This window comes from Ascaphus truei, chromosome 4, assembly GCF_040206685.1.
Source record: "Ascaphus truei isolate aAscTru1 chromosome 4, aAscTru1.hap1, whole genome shotgun sequence".
Taxonomy (NCBI): domain Eukaryota; kingdom Metazoa; phylum Chordata; class Amphibia; order Anura; family Ascaphidae; genus Ascaphus; species Ascaphus truei.
Window position 1 is genome coordinate 288,008,208 of NC_134486.1, and position 20,000 is coordinate 288,028,207.

The 20,000-nt window shown below is 43.4% G+C and overlaps 1 protein-coding gene across 3 annotated transcripts in view; it reads right to left on the bottom strand.

Annotated features, from left to right (window-relative positions):
* The window catches only part of AK9 (adenylate kinase 9), a 179,333-nt gene that overhangs the window by 51,165 nt on the left and 108,168 nt on the right, over positions 1–20,000 (bottom strand). For all 3 annotated transcript variants that reach the window (XM_075597602.1, XM_075597600.1, XM_075597601.1), the window contains one exon: positions 7,134–7,270. In XM_075597602.1, the coding sequence (XP_075453717.1) occupies positions 7,134–7,270 (137 nt within the window). The remainder of the gene's footprint in view (positions 1–7,133; positions 7,271–20,000) is intronic.

Sequence of the window (20,000 nt, forward strand, 5' to 3'; positions counted from 1 at the left end):
AGCTCCTCGGAGCAGGGACTCCTCTTCCTTAATGTTACTTTTATGTCTGAAGCACTTATTCCCATGACCTGATTTATTTTATTTGTTATTTATATGATATGTATTACTACTGTGAAGCGCTATGTACATAATAACAATCATCTGTTCCTTGGCAGGTCTAAAAATGAGGTAAATACAAGCTCAGATGAACAACGACGCATGACATATTACACCGTGTCATGATTTATTTAACAAAAATAAAGCCAAAAAAAAACTGAAATGATGAACAATAGGAATAGGAGTACAGAAATCCTCACAGGGAATACAGTCAAAGGCCAGTCCAGCAACTACCAGCAACTAAATATCAGGGTTACCCTATGGAAAAAAAGGGAGAAACCAATGCAGAGGGAGGAAGTTTCTAAAGCATACAATCTAAATCACTTGAGCAATGTTCAGATGGTAGCACTGACATTTAAATGCAACTAGCAGCAACAGCAAACAGCGCTAGGTACACACGATGATAGATGTCCACAGACACCAGGGGATAGCAGCTGCAGTGTAAATGTTCGCAAGCTCTATCTAGCTCAACCACCCTGGTACTGTAGGATTGATAGCACTGACAGTTCAAATGCCAAATGCAGCCACAGCAACTTGTTCAAGGTTAGCACAATAGAGTAGGTATACAGACCAACGGAATTGAAGTTGCTGCTTCGTGAGGCCACTCTAGCTGGTAGTCCTGCTGCACTCCCTTTTCCTGGTTTCTCCCGCCTCCCTGTATGTGGCGTGCTTGTATCATTTACTTACTTTGATGGTGATCTGTGCTTATTTGTGCATTAAAACCTGTTTGGCATAGTCCTGTCTTTTTGTCCCCCTTTTCTTTTGTGTGCTGGGAACATTTGTTCCTTTTTGTGTTGTACTGTAGTTGCATTGGAGAACAAAACAGCATATTGAATTGTAAAAGGTATCATGTTTGCTACGGTGGGTTTGGGGTGCAGAGCCGTATACTATGTCCCCATAGTCGATGATTGGCATTAGCATCTGCTGTGCGATACGCTTTCTGACCAGCAGACTTAGGGAGGATTTGTTCCTATAAAGTACACTTAGTTTGGCATAGGTTTTGGATGTCAGGGTATCAATGTGCATCCCGAATGTTAAGTGGGCGTCAAACCATATGCCCAATTATTTAAAACTAGTAACAAGAGTTAGGGTGGTATTAGCGTTGGTTCTGATCTGGAGCTCAGTCATTGGAAGCTTAATACATTTAGTCTTGTTCTCAAATACCATTGTTACAGTCTTGTCAGTGTACGGGCCCCAGAACAGAGCCTTGCGGGACACCACAGGTGATATCCAAGGTGTTGGAGTTAGAGTCCGAGATAGAATGTCAGTCTATCACGCATGACTGTACAGAGGAGGATAGCGGACATTTCCACCAATCTTACTGATCAGTTGAAGCAGAAAGCCAGTGAATTCCGCTTTTACTCTCTAGCAATGGACGAAAGTACAGATTTGAAGGACACGGCTCAACTTCTTATTTTTATTCGAGGTGTTGATAGAAACTTCTAAATTACTGAAGAGCTTGTTGATATGTGCTCCATGACAGGCCGGAGAACCAGAAAATAAACATCCACTGAAGTAATAAAGTGCGTGGATGATAAGTTGGCAATAGGTTTTGCAAACGTGGTGGCTATTTGTACTGATGGTGCACCGGCAATGTGCAGAAAACATGTTGGAGCGGTTACTCTTATTGAACAACTTATCGGAAGACAAATAACCAAACATCACTGTATAATACATCTTCAGGTTCTGTGTAGCAAAGATTTGAAGTGTGATTATGTAATGTCAGTGGTAGTTTCTATTGTTTCTATTGTTAACTACCTCTGTTCTAGGGCAACAAAAATATGCAAATACTGCAGCGCACTGACTAGGGAGACAGGTGGTATAAAAATCTAACATTTATTGTCTGTTCAACATTACAAAAAGGAGGTGTAGAGCCTCCGTTCTAGGAGACTTAAACATAGGACAACCGACCTACTTTACCATACGGAAGTGAGGTGGTTGAGTCGAGGACGAATGCTCCAGTGTTTCATTGCTTTAAGAGAGGAAATAGCCACATTCTAAGAACAAGAACCAAGACAATTTCCTGAGCTTGAAGATGAATCCTGAAATCATGATCTTTCTTCCTTTGTGATGTTACAACAATCTAAATAACCTCAACATTCAACTACAGGGAAAAAATAAGCTTATATTTCAACTTTATGCAGCAGTGAAGGCTTTCAAAATGAAATTGAAGCTTTTCAGAAGTCAGCAGTTGAAAGGTGAAATGTAAAAACAAAAGAAATACCGGCGCCTTATGAGTCCAATGTAGTAATTGTCCTGAAAGTCCACAACGTGAGGAGAAACGTCCAAAGGAGCAACCCTTCAATTCCTAGACCGTCGGATGGTCAGATGCGACTTTCACCGTGCGTTGCATAATCAATTGATCAATTGATCAAAAACAATGACTAACACACCTACATGACGATACAAAACAGACAAAACAAACATAAGACATACAATAGCAAGGCTGAGAATAAAAGCTAATTTAATACAAAATAAAACAATATAAAATTGGAAATATGCGAGTGACAGAGAGACCGCCAATCCGGTGGAGTAAAACCGGAGCCCTACTCACAGGATGGTGGATGCAAACAGGCAGTGGATATCGGCTGTGGAGAGATGTAAATCCTCCTCTGGTTACACAGTAGCGCTCATAGGTGTGCTCCTGTGCTTTCCTGCGTTCCTCAGGCGGATGTTACGTCACTGGGGGGCGGGCCTTGAGGGGAAACGTCCTTCCTGCTTCTAATCCAAGTCTGTAGCGTTACTCTCGTCAGTTCGTCAGAACAAGCTTCTGAAATTACCCTACGCGTTTCGTGCGCTTGCGCACACTTCCTCAGGGGATATGAGTCATGTTAGTGGTACCTACTATATATCCTTGTGCTGCAATTCTGATTGATGAGCCAATCACATCACTCATCTTTGCAGCAAATACCTACTTGATTGACATCAATCAATACCACTAACATAATACAGCCTTACAAACAAAAATCACAAAAATAGACACAGAATATAAAACATTCTACTAAAAACAGATATTATACAAAAAACATAAAATATTCAATATGCTTGGAATGCAAAGACATGTTGAAAATAAAATCACCATCTGATATTATAGAAAGGCCCCCAAATCGAAGTCTATGTTCAGGCCTCTCGGGGAGAGTGTCTTAAGTTCATAAATCCAGTATGCCTCTCGGTCTGGCGGTCAAGCACAGCTTGACACTTTCCCTCATGACTCATTCCCTCATCCTGTGAGTAGGGCTCCGGTTATACTCCACCGTATTGGCGGTCTCTCTGTCACTCGCATATTTCCAATTTTATATTGTTTTATTTTGTATTAAATTAGCTTTTATTCTCAGCCTTGCTATTGTATGTCTTATGTTTGTTTTGTCTGTTTTGTATCGTCATGTAGGTGTGTTAGTCATTGTTTTTGATCAATTGATCCTGTGCTGGCTATGTTGCACTATATTTTTCTTTATCTCATTTCATATTACGCAAAGCACGGTGAAAGTCGCATCTGACCATCCGACGGTCTAGGAATTGAAGGGTTGATCCTTTGGACGTTTCTCCTCATGTTTTGGATTTCCAGGACAATTACTACATTGGACTCATAAGGCACCGGTATTTCTTTTGTTTTTATGTTTCACTCTGATTTGTACAAATCAGTTTCCACCAGGCAGCCTAGCCCGCCACTAGGGGGTTAATCCCTATAGAGGGGTCACCATTCACTCACTTTCATTAGCGCTATTTATACACCGTCTTTTCCTTTTTTGAAAGGTGAAATGTGTCACTTTCCCACTTGTGCACAGCATACCCCTCAGCACAAGCACACCGAGCTAGGAGAAAAATATGCAATGAAATTGATGATCTGATTGAAGAATTTGACAGAAGACTCACTTTGTCTAAAGAAGACATTCAATTGAAGATGATTGAAGATCTCTTTTCAGTGGATCTAGCAGACTTGCCATTCCAATTGCAGTTGAACGTTATTGATCTTCAGTGTTCGACAGATTACAGAAATAAGCACAGAGAAAGCAGTCTGCAGGAATTCTACAGAAGTATGGACAGTGAAAAGTACCAAAATCTTATTGACGCTGCAATGAAAACGTTCAGCATTTTTGTCAGTACCTACATTTGTGAACAAACGTTCTCTATCATGAATATGAACAAAAACAAACGTTCTTGTCTGACTAATGACAATTTGAAAGACATTCTGAAGACGTCTACTACAAATATGCCACCGGAATACTACAAGCTTGTTGCTGAAAAGAGGTGTAATACCTCTCATTAAGTTTGTGAGATGATTAGGAAATTAGTTAATTTTAATTAAAGTATTTTAAATGTAATTTTGTTTCAAGTAAACATGGTAAATAAATGTATAATTTTGAATAATAAATGCTGTTTTACCCGTGCGGCCCAAATCTGTTGTCCTTGGAGCTTTTTGGCCCTTCTCACTTTACAAGTTGTGCAGGCCGACCTTAAGTGAATCCAGGAATAAGATATCAACCAATTTAAATGGGAAATGCCACGGACGATTTGAGACTATGATTTGTATAGATTGAGAGGTTGTATTAGCCAGCAGGGCCGCCAACAGGGGCGAGAGGTGGGGAGAACCATTCCCGGGCCCGGTGGCTACGGAGGGGCCTGGCCGTCCTGTATTGGAAGTTGGGTCCGGACTGTCTTCTTTGCCCGGCTGTCGGTCCTCTTGTTGCCACCGGGTCCCTGGCTCTCCCCAGCTGCGGGCCTCCATCACTGACACTGTCCCACGCCAGCCCTCTCTGACGTCGGTGCGCGCCAGAAGCAAGCTGGGCCCAGCTTCCGGCGTGCACCGGCATGAGAGAGAGGTCCGGCGCGCTTCGGCGTCAGAAGCTCGGCGTGGGACAGTGTCAGTGAGGGAGGCCCACAGCTGGGGAGAGCCAGGACCCGATGGCAATGAGAGGACCGGCAGCCAGACAAAGGGCCCTGGCTCTCCCCAGCTGCGGCCTCCCTCACTGACACTGTCCTGCGCATGCCCTCACTGTGACGTTGGTGCATGCACCAACGTGAGGGAGAGAGACCCGCACAGTGTGAGGGAGTTTATATATTTCGGGGGTGTTTTTTTATTTTATTTGGGGGTTGGTGAAATAAATCCTTCCTTGGGGAAGCAATTCATTTTCAGTAACACTACTCTACGAAATAGTGAGGGCAAGAGTGTGCTCCAATTTGCTATGTTCATTTTAATCTTTTCTATAATCGGTTTGAAACTTAACATGTAAAGTTTAGAGAGTTTACAGGGAATGATAATACCGAAATATTTGATGGAGTCCTTTGCTACCCTAAATGGTACCCCCTACCGCAGCCTTGGAAGCAGTTTCTTCTCGTTTTAGCCAAAGAATCTCAGATTTCTGAAAATGTATCTTATAGCTGAGAAAGAATGAAGATTAGATATTACGTTCAGTAAACCAGAGACTATTTTAGAAGGATTAGTTAGGAAGAAGATCAAATCCTCTGCATACAGGGCTAGTTTAACCGTTTGAGCGCCTATTCGAGTTTCTTACTGCTATAGCTAATGGCTGCAAAGCCATATCCAAAAATAAGGGAGTCACTAGCAGTTCTAAAAGGTATTGCAACTAACACCCTATTTGAATTAAGGATACTGTTTACTTCATTTATTCTGGTAGCTACAGTATGTGAAACTGTTACTCTCAAGGGTGACATATTATAAAATACAATATTATTATGGGTATTCCTCATATGGGAAATGCAGTATTATGTGTCTCCAACCAATTCGTCTCCCCCTTTTTTGTCCTTTATCCAGCACTTTAAATATAAGCCTATGAATTCCATATAATATTATTTTCTACTTATAGGTGTATAAAATTGTATTTGCTTGAAGGTGAAGAATTTCAATTTATTTGTTAAAATCCTCTGAGAAACAAGCCCTCTAATCAATATAGGTCCCTATTCAATATGCTTTGAAGCATCTTCCCTGTGCTCGAGAAGGTCAGCTCCCTTCAAAATGAATGGGACTAAAATCTTCTCCAGCATGGGGAAAACAGCTTAATTTCACCCGTCCATTCACTTCCCACTTTAGTAAATCGGATCCAGGCATAGTGTCAACAAGTGAGAAAGGGACAAAAGCAAGGAACTCCAGTATTCTTCTTAGACACCCTGATCTAGTGTAAATACATTCAAGAACAAGCCAATTGAACCAATGTCCTGTTTCAGTACCTCTGAGGTTTTCTCAAAATGCTATAAAGACAATGAGTTGCAATTTATACATCTGTGGTTTTCTAAGATAAAGTTGTACGTTCAAGATGTCTGATCGCAAGCTTGGAGAAGGCCTGCACGTTTACGGATTTTCAAGATTACATATTTCAGAAATTGATTAAACCAATAAAATGGTGTTTTATGCAATGTGCAGTAAAGATGAAAATACTTTGCAACGTTAGAACTTTTGAGAAAAGTTTGCTTGGTCACTTTCTCCTGCAGAATAGAGCAAACACGTTGCAGTTTTCAGCATTTTTTTTTTTTAAATCGATCGGTTACATTTTCACAAAATGGAGAATATTTTTTAAAAACAACACTGTCAACACCATTGTTAATCCCATCCCATTTGAGTGCCTAAAGTGACAAGCCTCTGAAACGAAGATTTAAATGAAAAGCTAGATCTACCCATAACCAAATAACCTGAGTATGCGGACATAATAGATGACTTTACTTTTATCTGCAAGGAAAGGCTATACTGTACTTACCAGAAAAGTGAAAAAATTAATACCCACAATATCAGGTCATTTTTGTTTAAATAAAAAAAAATGCTATAATAATGTGAAGTTGCTTCTTTACCTTGGAAATCCACTTCTGTCATACGGACACAGTTTAATTATATGCAACATATTTATGATGAATTTATAAGATCAGCATTTGGGAACTGGAACAGATTTAAAATATTTCGATATAAAGCATGGAAGAGCAGAGTATGTCGAAGAATTCTTTCCAGTATTCTGGGTTATCTTATGTAAGTTTGAAAATTAATTGAAGCCCTCTTACTGCAAATAATGTACGTTTAACAATGTACTTACTTCTTCCTCCTCTTCTTCTTTTCCCTCTTCTTCCCCCTCTTCATCTTTTTCCTCAACATCAAGCTCAGCCTGCAGATCGTCTGCTTCCTCATCTATGTCTTCCACTGTTCGTTCCCAGCCATGATATCGAAGTGGTTCTATAAGATAATGTAAATTTGTTTACTTCAGCACCTCATTAAAACCTGGGTTAAGATTCTGCCATCTTCAAGCAAAGTCTACAGGAACACGGAATATGGAGTGCAAATAGTCCCAGGGTGTACAGTGTAACCGTAGGGGTAGATTTGGCTGCTCTTAAATAAAGGTTTTGCCCCACATTACAGCTGTTAATGATGTGATGTATTTATGTATTTATGTATGTACAGTTTATTGTACCAGTCCTATATATGTTATTCTTAAAGTATGTAAAACAGTGATATACAGCTCTGATCAAGAGGGTGGAACTGCAGGGGTTAACTCTCTCTTGCAAAAAGTGCTGTAATCACATGAGAGTTTGGTATTGTAGACCTGGACACTGTGATGGGATTAGACCCATTGTTGAGGAACCAGGGAGAGGTCGACCCCCTGCTGAGTGGGCTTGTTCTGCAAGAAAGCTGTAAGCCCTCGGGCTATATCTGTATTGTATGACTGTGTAGGGGAATTGTGTGGGCATTGTCCTGTATCTGTCTACATCCTGTGAACTATGTTAAGGATAGTAATGACCATATTTGGCCATGCAATTTTGGACTTCCTGGCCCACGTTCAACCCCAGTAATATCATCAACTGGGTCTGGGGTCGTGTGCACTATTGTTCCTACCCAGATCAGCTAGCATCTCCTGGATTGGGAAAGAGGTATAAATTCTCCCCAGCCTCAATTGAGTAATTCTGGATCCGATAGCCTCTGTCAACGCTTCCGAGCTGACAGGGAGTCAGCAGCAGATAACCGAGGAGACCCAGTGCAGGGGTCGGGAGCATCCGGTGGAGCTCCAGTCTGTGTGTGCAGCGTCTGCCTGAGCTGTTTGGAGTGAAGCGACGGCGGGGAATGTAAAACTGCTAGCTAGCGGAGAGTAAGGCAGTGCTGCCCATGATACCGTGGACATCGGTGTAAATTGGGTACACGTATTGGGGTAAGCTTCCGAACAGAGGTCCCCGCACCTAAGACTTTAGGTTGTTTCCGCAGTTGAGTGAGTTTGTGTGTGTCTTAGGTACTGGAAGTCTGTGGAATCTTTTTCCAATAAATTCACTTTTGTTCAACTCTGCAGTTCTGTCTAGTGTACTGATAATTTAGTGAAGAAATAAAAAACATTGATCTTCCCACTCACGTGGTATCGAAGTAAATCAAACAGATTGAGGATAAAATCTCCTTAGCCAGTCAGTAGATAATCAACAGATAGTCGGGTATCATAAGGCAAAAGTCTTCACTCATGAAAATAGAAGAGAGCAGAACATTGTGCAAATATGCTTATACTGAATAGACAGTATAGACCCCTGCCTTTCCTCCTCTGGTGCTTGCACCCCCCCCCCCTTACCTAGATGTGGTGTCAAATGATGCCATGGGGGTCATGTGATGTCACGTGATCCACAGCGACATTTGACGCGTGTGACGTCACGTAACATGATCCATGTTGCCATGGACACGAGTCCTGATGCCGGCAGAGTCAAGGTAAGTTTAGAGTTGCAGAGGCCTCACACGATCCCCCAGCATTTCATTTAAATGCCTTGGGGAAGAGTGGGGGGCCTCTGCAAAGCCACGCCCTCCACTTTGCGCACCCCTGGTATAGACAAGGTATGTAACAGTATTACACTCACAAACGATGGATAAAAGCAAATCAGTAAGACCACCACGGGTCCAAGAAGAACGAGCCGTCCTAGAACAAACACCGCCCCCCTCCTTTCTCCGAAAAAGTCAGTGTCACTATGGAAGAGACGTTGATGATGGAGTTCATTGAACTGGGATATGAGGTCTCTGTGGGCAGGTGCAGCCCCTGTACTTACAGCGCGTCAGTGCCCCACGCGTTTCATTCGTCATGAACTTTCTCAGGGGCTGTGACTTCTCAGGGCATCACCCTTCTTTAAATAGTCTCAGTGCATGATGTCATTGCGCAATTAAAAAAAACACACATTTACTGCAAATATTATTAACAAACACTATAAGTAAAGAAAAGACAATTAGTAACAGTGCATATGACCAACTTCTTATTCTTTGTACAAAATTAAGAAAGTTTCCCTGCTGGATCTAAAACGTGTATTCAAGTGTGATTGTATTAGTACCATATTTTTAAATGGCAATTTCAATATTGAAATCGAATTGAAATTAAAATGCCAAATGTTCAATGGGGTAAGAAACCACAATTTAAAGACTACATTAAAAATCTAAACTAAAAATGTAATTTATATTGTACAGTTAATAAATTTAAACGAGTTTTTAAAAAATTATTTATATAACAACTCCTTAAAAGTATTGAGTTAGCTAAAGGTATTTTTCTTTTCGAAAGCAAATAAGTCAATACATATAAAATTAATATGTTTAATGGTCTCAAAAATACACAGTTGTATCAGCACGGTTCAAAATGAGCCCCTATTATGCATACTGGCATTTAAGGCCATCAGCATTAACTCAAAGAGGAATATCTGGTGTACCAACATTTATAGAAAAAACAATACTAAAAGGAAAGAGGGAATAAAACAGCTGCAAAGACAGAACGCCTAAATATAATTAGACCAAAAAAGCAGTCTCCAATATGTGGGACGTACGGTCCACCACTTAGAATTCGGATCCTTGAGCACATTCGTAATATCCCACTAGGCCTAGAGTCTGATAAAGTTTGCGTCCATTAAAAAAAATAATCTGCAGTTCAGATCCGTTGGGTTTGACCTATCTAGGTATTGAACAGGTTCAACACAACTGGAGAGGCATTAATAGAATTACTGAACGCTCTCAAGGGTAATCATTTTTAATTCACTGATTGCACACTTTACAACCATATGGGCTGAAGGTGGAATTTTATATCAATGCTTTTTTTGGTCCAATTATATTTAGGAGTTCTGTGTTTTTCTATAACTGTTGGTACACCAAATATTCCTCTTTAAGATAATGCCGATTTGCCTTTTAATACACGTAATTAAAGCAGACGGTCTCCAGAGCCGAACCCCGTTAATTGCAGCTCCGGGGACCCCTTGCTGCCGGAGATACTTACCTTTGTATAGGGTGCCGGTAGCTCATCCGACTCATAGCTCGTAGCTCATAACTCATAGCTGGAGTTTAAAGTTTAACGCTCCCGCGTTACATGGGCCAATAGGAAGCCGAACCGGATGATGGCACGGCTTCCGATTGGCCTGCAGGGCGTTGGACATTTGAAAAGCGGACATTATTTGATTCCCACAATGCCAACTAGCTGAGCTGGAGCAGTTACCGGCACTCCCTTCAGAGGTATGTATCTCCAGAAGCAAGGGGTCACCGGAGCTGAAATTAATTGGGTCCAGCTCGGGAGGCCCCCCTGCTTCAATCCAGTGTAAAAAAACAAAAAATGTGTAAAAAAGTCAATTAAAAAAAAAAGTGGTCGGATTGCCGCTTTACATGCCAGTATCAATAATATACGGGCTCATTTTGAATTGAGTCCGTACTGGATACAACTGTGTATTTTTGAGACCGTTATCATATTTATTTTAGACGTATTGACTTATTCGCTTTACAAAAGAAAAATACCTTTAGCTAACTATACTTTTGAGGAATTTCTGTATAAATAATCTTTTATAAACTATTTTTTTCTATGGACAGAATTAACTGAACATTACAAATTGAATTTTTACTTTGGCTTTTTAATATAGTCTTTAAATTATTAGTTCTTCCCCCATTGAACATTGGGCATTTTAATTTATTTATATATTGAAATTGCCATTTACAAATATGGTACTAATACAATCACACTTGGGTTAAAGTTTTTGATCCAGTAGTAAAACGTTCTTAATTTTTTACAAAGAAGAAGAAGTTGGTCATATACAATTTTATTAATTGTCTTTTCATTACTTATAGTGTTTATGTTAATAATATTTGCAGTAAATTTATTATTTTTTTTTTTTTTAATTGCGCTGTGACATAATTGAGATTATTTAAAGGGTGAGCAACTGAGGAAGTTCATCACGAACGAAATGCAACAGAGACTTATAATACCCCAGCTCCGTGGATTCCGTGAGCGACGTCTATCCTGGTAGTGACGCCGTGACTTTCGAAGGGGGGACGATGTGTGTTCTAGGACGGCTCCTTCATTCTTCTTCGGCGTGCGGTGATCTTACTGCTTGCTTTTAGCCATCATTTGTGAGTGTAATACGTTTACATACCTCGTGTCTATTCAGCATAAAGCATATTTGCACTATGTTCTGCTCTCTTCTATTTTCTTGAGTGGAGGCTTTTACCTAACGATACCGAACTATCTGCTATTCTCTATTGCCCGGCTAAAGAGATTTTATCCTCAATCTGCTTGATTTAATTTGAAACCACATGAGTGGGAAGATCAAAGTTTTATTTTTTCACTACATTAGTTTCTATATTCCCTTGTTTTTTCTTTATGCATGTACACCCTGGGACTATTGCGCTCCATATTCCATGTTCTTGTGTATCTATGATGATTGGAAAAAGACGTATCCCATCTACTCTCTATGGTTGTATTTTGCATTTTTGTATTGTGGCCATTATTGCTCAATGTGTTTTCCCCAAAAAATGTTTACTGATTCACTCAACCAGTTTTGATTTATGAATTAGAATGGTACAAAGATTTTTTTTAAACTTAAAGTGTTATTTGCGCTTGAATTTTATCATCATTATGGTTCAAAGCCTAGATTTACCCATAAATTTACATAACGTGATTTATGTATTTTCTATACTATACCTGTAACCCATTCTACTGCTCCCTCTCAACTTAAACCTTTTCCCCTCACTGCCCCATACCTGTCGAATTCAGACACTCCGTAAACGCCAACCACCTTCTCTCCCCACTTTTACGCCAAACCTAAAAACTCTGCTCTTAAATAAAGCATTTCAATAGCCTTAACTGGTGGCTACTGTCTCACACCCACAGTCTCCCAACATGCAGTACTACTTAGATTGTAAGCTCTCCAAGGCAGGGATTTTCTTTCCTATTGTCTGATTTTGTGTTACCCTTATTGTATTATATGTCCCTGTATTGTCTCTTTTGTAAAGTGCTTAGTACGCTGTGTGTGCTATATAAGTAAATATACACATAAAGTATATGTAAAAAATTCACAAGCTATGTCTAAATGTCCTCCCTACAAGGGTAAAGAAAGTGTTGCTTTATAGCACTGCAGATAACTCCCTCTCCCCACCATCTATATTAACATAACACCTACATGATTAATTCATCATTCATTCCTCTAATAGCACTAATGAAAAAATCAAGAATACATTTTCATCAAAATTGCTAACTGCCGATATTTCAAGAACGAAATGGTACCACACCAATTATAGGTAAAAGTGTACTCTGTTCCAAAACAATTAATGGGAGAAAAGTAATTATTTCCATATTTAATTATTATCATTATTATCATCATCACAAGGCAAAAAAATGGCAGAAATGTAACCCCCCCCACCCACAAAAAATCTATGAATTTACAATCAGATATTTCCTGAAACCTAAAGCATAAATATCAAAGACAAGCAACTCTAGATCGCATACTGTGAATACATTTTTTTTAAGCTCCACCAACAAAAAAAAGGTGTCATAAAGAGGCAATCCAAAGGGGCGGATTCGTTTGCATTATTTTTTTTATATAGGGTTGATACAAGGGGTCTCTGGAGCTGAATCCCGGTAATTTCAGCATCAGGACCCCTGTTTCCAGAGATACTTACCTGCAAATTAGGTGCTGGTAGCTGCTCTCCTCGGCTACCAGTATTCTTAATATGCCTGGGGTTCAGAGATTTCCTGCCCTGTGGACCAATAGGAAGCCGTGACATCATCGTTGCGGCTTCCTATTGGCACATGTGATGCGGGAGCTTCAGACCTGAAGGCCCTGCTTGCTGATCCAGAGTAGCTACCGGTACCTACTTTGGATGCAAGGATCTCTGCAGGTAAGGGGTTCCTGGAGCTGAAATTAACAGGGTTTAGCTCCAGAGACATACACATGAGCGCACGCGCACACACTTTAAAACAGAATTCGCTGTCTAGGATTGCTCCTTTAAAATATAGTAGGAAGCAGGTATACAACAAAAGACATTGGTGTCCAATGCTACATCCAATTGACAAAACATATATGGTAATAATTATAAAGTTTAAATACTTCAATAATAATATTGTCTTGGTTATTTAGTTAAACCCTTTGGCCAAAGCGCCATAAGCCCGAACAGGAGCAGACTGGCTAGAGAGGCAACGGGGCAATAGGGGAGCCCCTGCTGCAGCCACAATGGAGTAGGGTGGTGAGCAGTGCTTAGGTTGTGGATACGGTAGTGAAGAAGTTCTCTTTCTACTCTTCACTAGAGAGGCAAAGGGGAAAATCGCCCCCCCGGGCCAGTCAGATTTAAACATTGTTCAGGAGCATAAGAGAAAAACTGTGTGCTGCACTATACATTCAAGCCAGCAGGTGGCACTACAGAGCTAAGCAGCTCCTCTCCTCTCCCAGGCTGCCTGCAGTGTGTTGCTGTCATTGGGAAATATGTGTGCGTATATGTATATGATGCATTAATGGTGCGTGTGCTGCATGGATGTGTGTATGTGATGTCATACATCATATATACACACACACACCATCCATGCATGCATACTATATGTACGTACACACACACACATACATCATATATATATACACACACATATACATATATATACATATATATACATATATATATATATATATATATATATATATATATATATTTCAAATGGTCTGTCTGTCCTCGTCATCCCTTGCTGTCTACAGGCATACCCCGCTTTAAGTACACTCGCGAGTAAGTACATATCGCCCAATAGGCAAACGGCAGCTCACACATGCGCCTGTCAGCATGTCCTGAACAGCAATACCGGCTCCCTACCTGTACCAAAGCTGTGCGCAAACGGGGAGACTATAGAGTCTGTTACAAATGCGTTATTTACATCAGTTATGCACGTATATGATGATTGCAGTACAGTACATGCATCAATAAGTGGAAAAGGGTAGTGCTTCACTTTAAGTACATTTTCGCTTTACATACATGCTCCGGTCCCATTGCGTATGTTAATGCGGGGTATGCCTGTATTTAGTTCTATTTAGGTAAAAACATATTTCAAATTGTCTGTCTGTCCTCATCATCCCCTGCTAATTCAAATTTAGCTTTCACACCTGGTTTTTCTAAGATGGGTGTAAGGGTAAGGGGTAAGATGCATCTCGTTTAATGTCCCTCACGTGTGTTAATTAAGTTGCTTGGGCCAGCCAGGTGACTTTTTAAAAGTATATAAGCAAACCCACAGCAGCCATAGCTGTTTGCAGCCACATTCTTGAAGTATATATGCTTAAAGTAGAATGTTAGATGAAGTTTAAAAAGGAAGTGGAAAAGTGGACCACACCTATTGGCTCTGAATCCTGCATTCGATCTACGCTGGAAAGGAGGATATCATCCCATACTACACATCTCAGCACTTAACGCTTGCTGTGATGCCACCTTTACTTTTTATATTTGCTGTAACCTCACTTATTTTCAAATTATGCACTTCCTTCCACCAGTCTCCTTATGTCTCTAAGTCTATTCATATATCTCCATCTCTCCTTTCTTCCCACTTCTCAGTTCACATGATCTCCTTTCTTACCTGCGCCATCTGTCACCACACAGCTATACACCCTGCACTAAAACACACCCCTACAAATCATCCTCACACATTCTCTTTCTTTCCATGCTTCTCATCCTTGCTTCTGGGGATATCTCTCCCAATCCTGGTCCCTGCCTTATCGCTACATGCTCTCGTCCTCACCTGCCACATGCAACTTCTACTCCTTCTGGTGTTAACCCCTCCAACCTCATACCCATCCCCTGCCACCTCCCTCCTCTCTCCTGTGCCCTTTGGAATGCTTGCTCACTCTCTAACAAGTTCCTCTCCGTGCATGACTTCTTTCTCTCTCACTCCCTGCTTCGCTTTGCTATAACTGAGACCTGGCTGACTCAATCTGACTCTGCTCTGGAAGCTGCTCTCTCCTACAGTGGTCTTTCCTTCTCCCACACTCCGCGCCCTAATGGCAGGGGTGGAGGCGTGGGGCTCCTGCTCGCCTCTATCTGCTGTTACCGAACCGTTCCTATTCCTCCCTCTCTTGCTTTTCCCTCCTTTGAGGTTCACACAGTCCAGATCTTCTCGCCTCTCCCAGTCCACGTGGCAGTTATCTATCGCCCACCGACCTCTACTCACCCCCCCTCTGCCTTTCTCAGTCACTTTGAATCCTGGCTCTCTTTCTTTCTCTCCTCAGACTCCCCTGTTCTTCTCCTGGGGGACTTCAACTGCCACATTGATGACCCCTCACTTCCTTGGGCCTTCCTCTTTCTCTCTCTAACCTCTTCTTTTGGCCTTCAACAGTGGACTGAAGCTAGCACCCACAAAGATGGCCACTACCTAGACCTGGTTTTCACTAAAAACTTTTCTCTCACCGATTTCTCCATTTCTCCATTTCCTCTCTCTGACCATCACCTCATCTCATTTTCTCTATCTCGCTTCTTCCCCTCTCCATCTAGCCCTCGTTTTTATAAAAACCTGCGCTCTATTAACCTAGCAGCTTTTGATTCCACTTTACGCTCCTTCCTCTCCTCTCTCAGTTCTACTTCAGACCCTGACAACCTGGTCAGGAACTACAACTTTGCCTTATCCTCCTCTCTTGATCTACATGCCCCGCTTTCTCTCTGCCGTCCTTGCCCTTCTAACCCCAGACCCTGGCTAAATTCCAACACATGCATGCTGCGTTCCTCCACTCGCTCCTCTGAACACCTCTGCAGGAAATCTCAAACGCTCGCAGACTTCCTTCACTACAAATTTATGCTGTCCTCTTTCAACTCTGCCCTCTCTCAGGCTAAACAAACCTACTTTTCATCACTAATCAACACACACATGTCAAACCCACATCGACTCTTTTCTGTCTTTGACTCTCTACTCAGACCACCCTCGGCTGCCTCCTCTTCTTCCTCCATCTAACCTCAGGACTTTGCTGACTTTTTTAAGGAAAAGGTGGAATCCATATGTCAGAACATCCCATCTGTTGCCTCCTCCCATCACACACCGCTTCCTAACTCTCCTCCTGCCTTTCTTGACTCTTTTTCTGCTATCTCGGAGGAGGATGTGTCACTGCTGATCTCCTCTTCTCCCTCTACCACCTGCCCTCTTGATCCTCTTGATCCCTCTACCACCTGCCCTCTTGATCCCTCTTGACCCTACCTGTCCTTCTAACTATCGACCTGTCTCCCTCCTGCCTTTTGCCTCCAAACTCCTTGAACGTCTTGTATTCTCTCGATTGATACACTTTCTCAACACCTATTCTCTTCTAGACCCTCTACAATCAGGCTTCCGCACTGCTCACTCTACTGAAACAGCCCTCAATAAAATAACCGACGACCTCCATACTGCCAAAGACAGAGGTCATTACACTCTGCTCATATTACTCGACCTCTCTGCAGCATTTGACACCATGGACCACCCTCTTCTCCTCCACATTCTCCATACTCTTGGTATTCGGAACAAAGCTCTACCCTGGATCTCCTCTTACCTCTTCCATCGTACTTTCAGTGTCCCTTTTGCCAACACCTCTTCCTCCTCTATTGATCGATCTCTCTGTGGGGGTACCCCAGAGCTCTGTCCTGGGTCCCCTTCTCTTTTCTCTTTACACACTCTCTAGGTGACCTAATCACATCTTTTGGGTTTAAATATCACCTCTATGCTGACGACACACAAATTTACCTTTCAATCCCTGACCTTACACTTGCTATACAGACAAAAGTTTCTGAATGTCTATCTGGAATATCATCCTGGATGGCCAGCCGCCGACTGAAATTTCGAAATTTGTATGGTTGGTGCTAGATGCGGTGAATCTGATTGGTCCTCTGTCCAATCAGATTGATGGCTCTATGACGTCATCCAACTGCCACACCACACCACACCACACACACACACACCATCCCCATCCGCCCCATCACACTCACCCTCACCCTCACGTGCGCCGCCCTGCACCGGCTCCCGAATGGAGGGGAAGCGCGCGCGGCCCTCCTGCCCCAGCCGCCAACTCAAAGCTCCTCCCCCCTCGCTCCCAACGAGGAACGGAGGGGAAGCGCGGCCCTCCTGCCCCAGCCGCAAAATACAGGCTCCTCCCCCCTCGCTCCTAACGACGAACGGAGGGGAAGCGCGGCATGGCCCTCCTAAACCAGCCGCCAACTCCACGCTCCTCCCCCCTCACTCACAAAGAGGAACAGAGGGGAAGCGTGGCGCGGCCCTCCTGCCCCTCTTGCCCCCGCCAACTTCCCGAGCCCACTTCCTGCCCCAGGCAGATGCCACGGAGATATCAGGGCCAGGAGGGGAACCGTCTGCCGCCAAGAACCACCACCCACCCGGTCAAGGTAAGTCTCCCACACACCCAGTCAGTCACCCAGTCAGTCAAAGTCACCCACTCAGTCAAAGTCACCCACCCAGTCACAAACCCACCCACTCACCCACCCACCCAGTCAAAGTCACCCACTCACCCAGCCAGTCACCCACCCACTCAGTCAAAGTCACCCACCCAGTTACCCATGCAGTCACCAACCACCCACTGACCCAGTCACCAACTGTCACCAACCCACCCAGTCACCTACCCACCCACCCAGTCACCAACCCAACCACCCAAACCCAGTCACCAAAGTCACCCACCCACCAAACCCAGTCACCAACCCACCCAGTCACCAACCCACACACCCACCCACACATGCACCCACCCACTCAGTCACCGACCCACCCACTCAGTCACCGACCCACCCACTCACCCACTCACCGACCTACCCACTCACCCAGTCCCCGACCCACCCAGTCATCGACCCACCCATCCACCCACCCACTCAGTCACCAACCCACCCACCCACCCAGTCATCGACCCACCCAGTCAGTCACCTATCCACCCAGTCACTCACCCACTCAGTCACCAACCAACCCATCCACCCACCCACTCAGTCACCAACCCACCCACCCACTCAGTCACCAACCCACCCAGTCAGTCACAAAACTCAGTCACCAACCCACCCACATGTCACCAACCCACCCACTCAGTCACCCACCCAACAAACCACCCACCCACAACTCACTCACCCACCACCCACTCCCCACCCACTCACCAACCCACCCAGTCACACAGTCACCAACCAACCAACCCACCCACCCAGTCACCAACCAAAGTCACCAAACTCAGTCACCAAACTCAGTCACCCACACACCCAAGCCACCCACCCACTCAGTCACCGACCCACCCACTCAGTCACCGACCCACCCACTCAGTCACCGACCCACCCACTCAGTCACCGACCCACCCACTCACCCAGTCACCCACTCACCCAGTCACCGACCCACCCAGTCACATACCAACCCAGTCACCGACCAACCCAGTCACCGACCCACCCAGTCAGTCACCCACCCAGTCAGTCAGTCACTCACCCAGTCAGTCACCCACCCACCCAGTCACTCACCCACCCAGTCAGTCACCCAGTCAGTCAGTCATCCAGTCAGTCAGTCACTCACACACCCACCCAGTCAGTCAATCACACACCCATCCAGTCAGTCACTAACCCACCCAGTCAGTCACACACTGACCGACTGACACACACACTGACCGACCGACACACACACTGACTGACCGACACACACACTGACTGACACACTTCCCCCCTCAGTCAGCTCAGCTGACAAATACACAGGGGGATTCACAGCTGGCAACAGGGGGAGGGGGAAATCGGAGATGTGAACTGGGGGTGGGGGGGGAACAGAGCTGTGAACAGGGGGGGTAACGGAGCTGTGAAGGGGGGGGGGCTATTGCTGTGAACAGGGGAGAAAGAGAGGGGGGAGACAGTGGAAGGGAGAGAGGGGAAGCCAGAACATTAAATCCCGGGCAGCGCCGGGTATATCAGCTAGTGATACATAAAGCTTGGCCCCCTGCAGACGCACTTACTAGAATTCCCTCCTACTGTCTGTATACGTTCCCCTACCTACCAATTAGATTGTAAGCTCCTCGGAGCAGGGACTCCTCTTCCTTAATGTTACTCTTATGTCTGAAGCACTTATTCCCATGACCTGTTATTTATATTATTTGTTATTTATATGATTACAACATCTATTACTACTGTGAAGGGCTATGTATATTTATGGCGCTATATAAATAAAGACATACAATACAATACAATATATATATATAATTTCTCCTGATGAAGTTCCTATGATACAGTAGGAACGAAACGCATAGAGCAATACATCTTTTATTGTGCATTTATTTTAATGCTTTTATAGGCTATTTCTATTCACAGATCAAATGTTTGGGTCCAGAGAACATTATATAGTTCAATAGTCAGTGTGTTACGAATGTGCACTTATTGCTGTGGACATTGGCGTCTGACATCATAGCCACGTGATTGTGGTAGTCAGACAGGGAATTCCAACACCGGAGAGTTAACCACACTGCTGAGGCAGCACCTGACCGAGCAGAGCAAAACAGCACTGCAGGGGTTAAAAACTCCAGACAAGGAGGATTCCAAGCAGAGAGGGAGCCAGCTGATCTGTACACTGATTGTCTGTGAGGGGACACACACCGACACTGCCTGATTTTATCAGCTATGTTATAAAGTAGCTAATTTGCTATTTCTATATAAAGTTTCCGTTTCATACTTCACTATGGTGGCCCTTTTTTCATTCTCTTTAGGACCA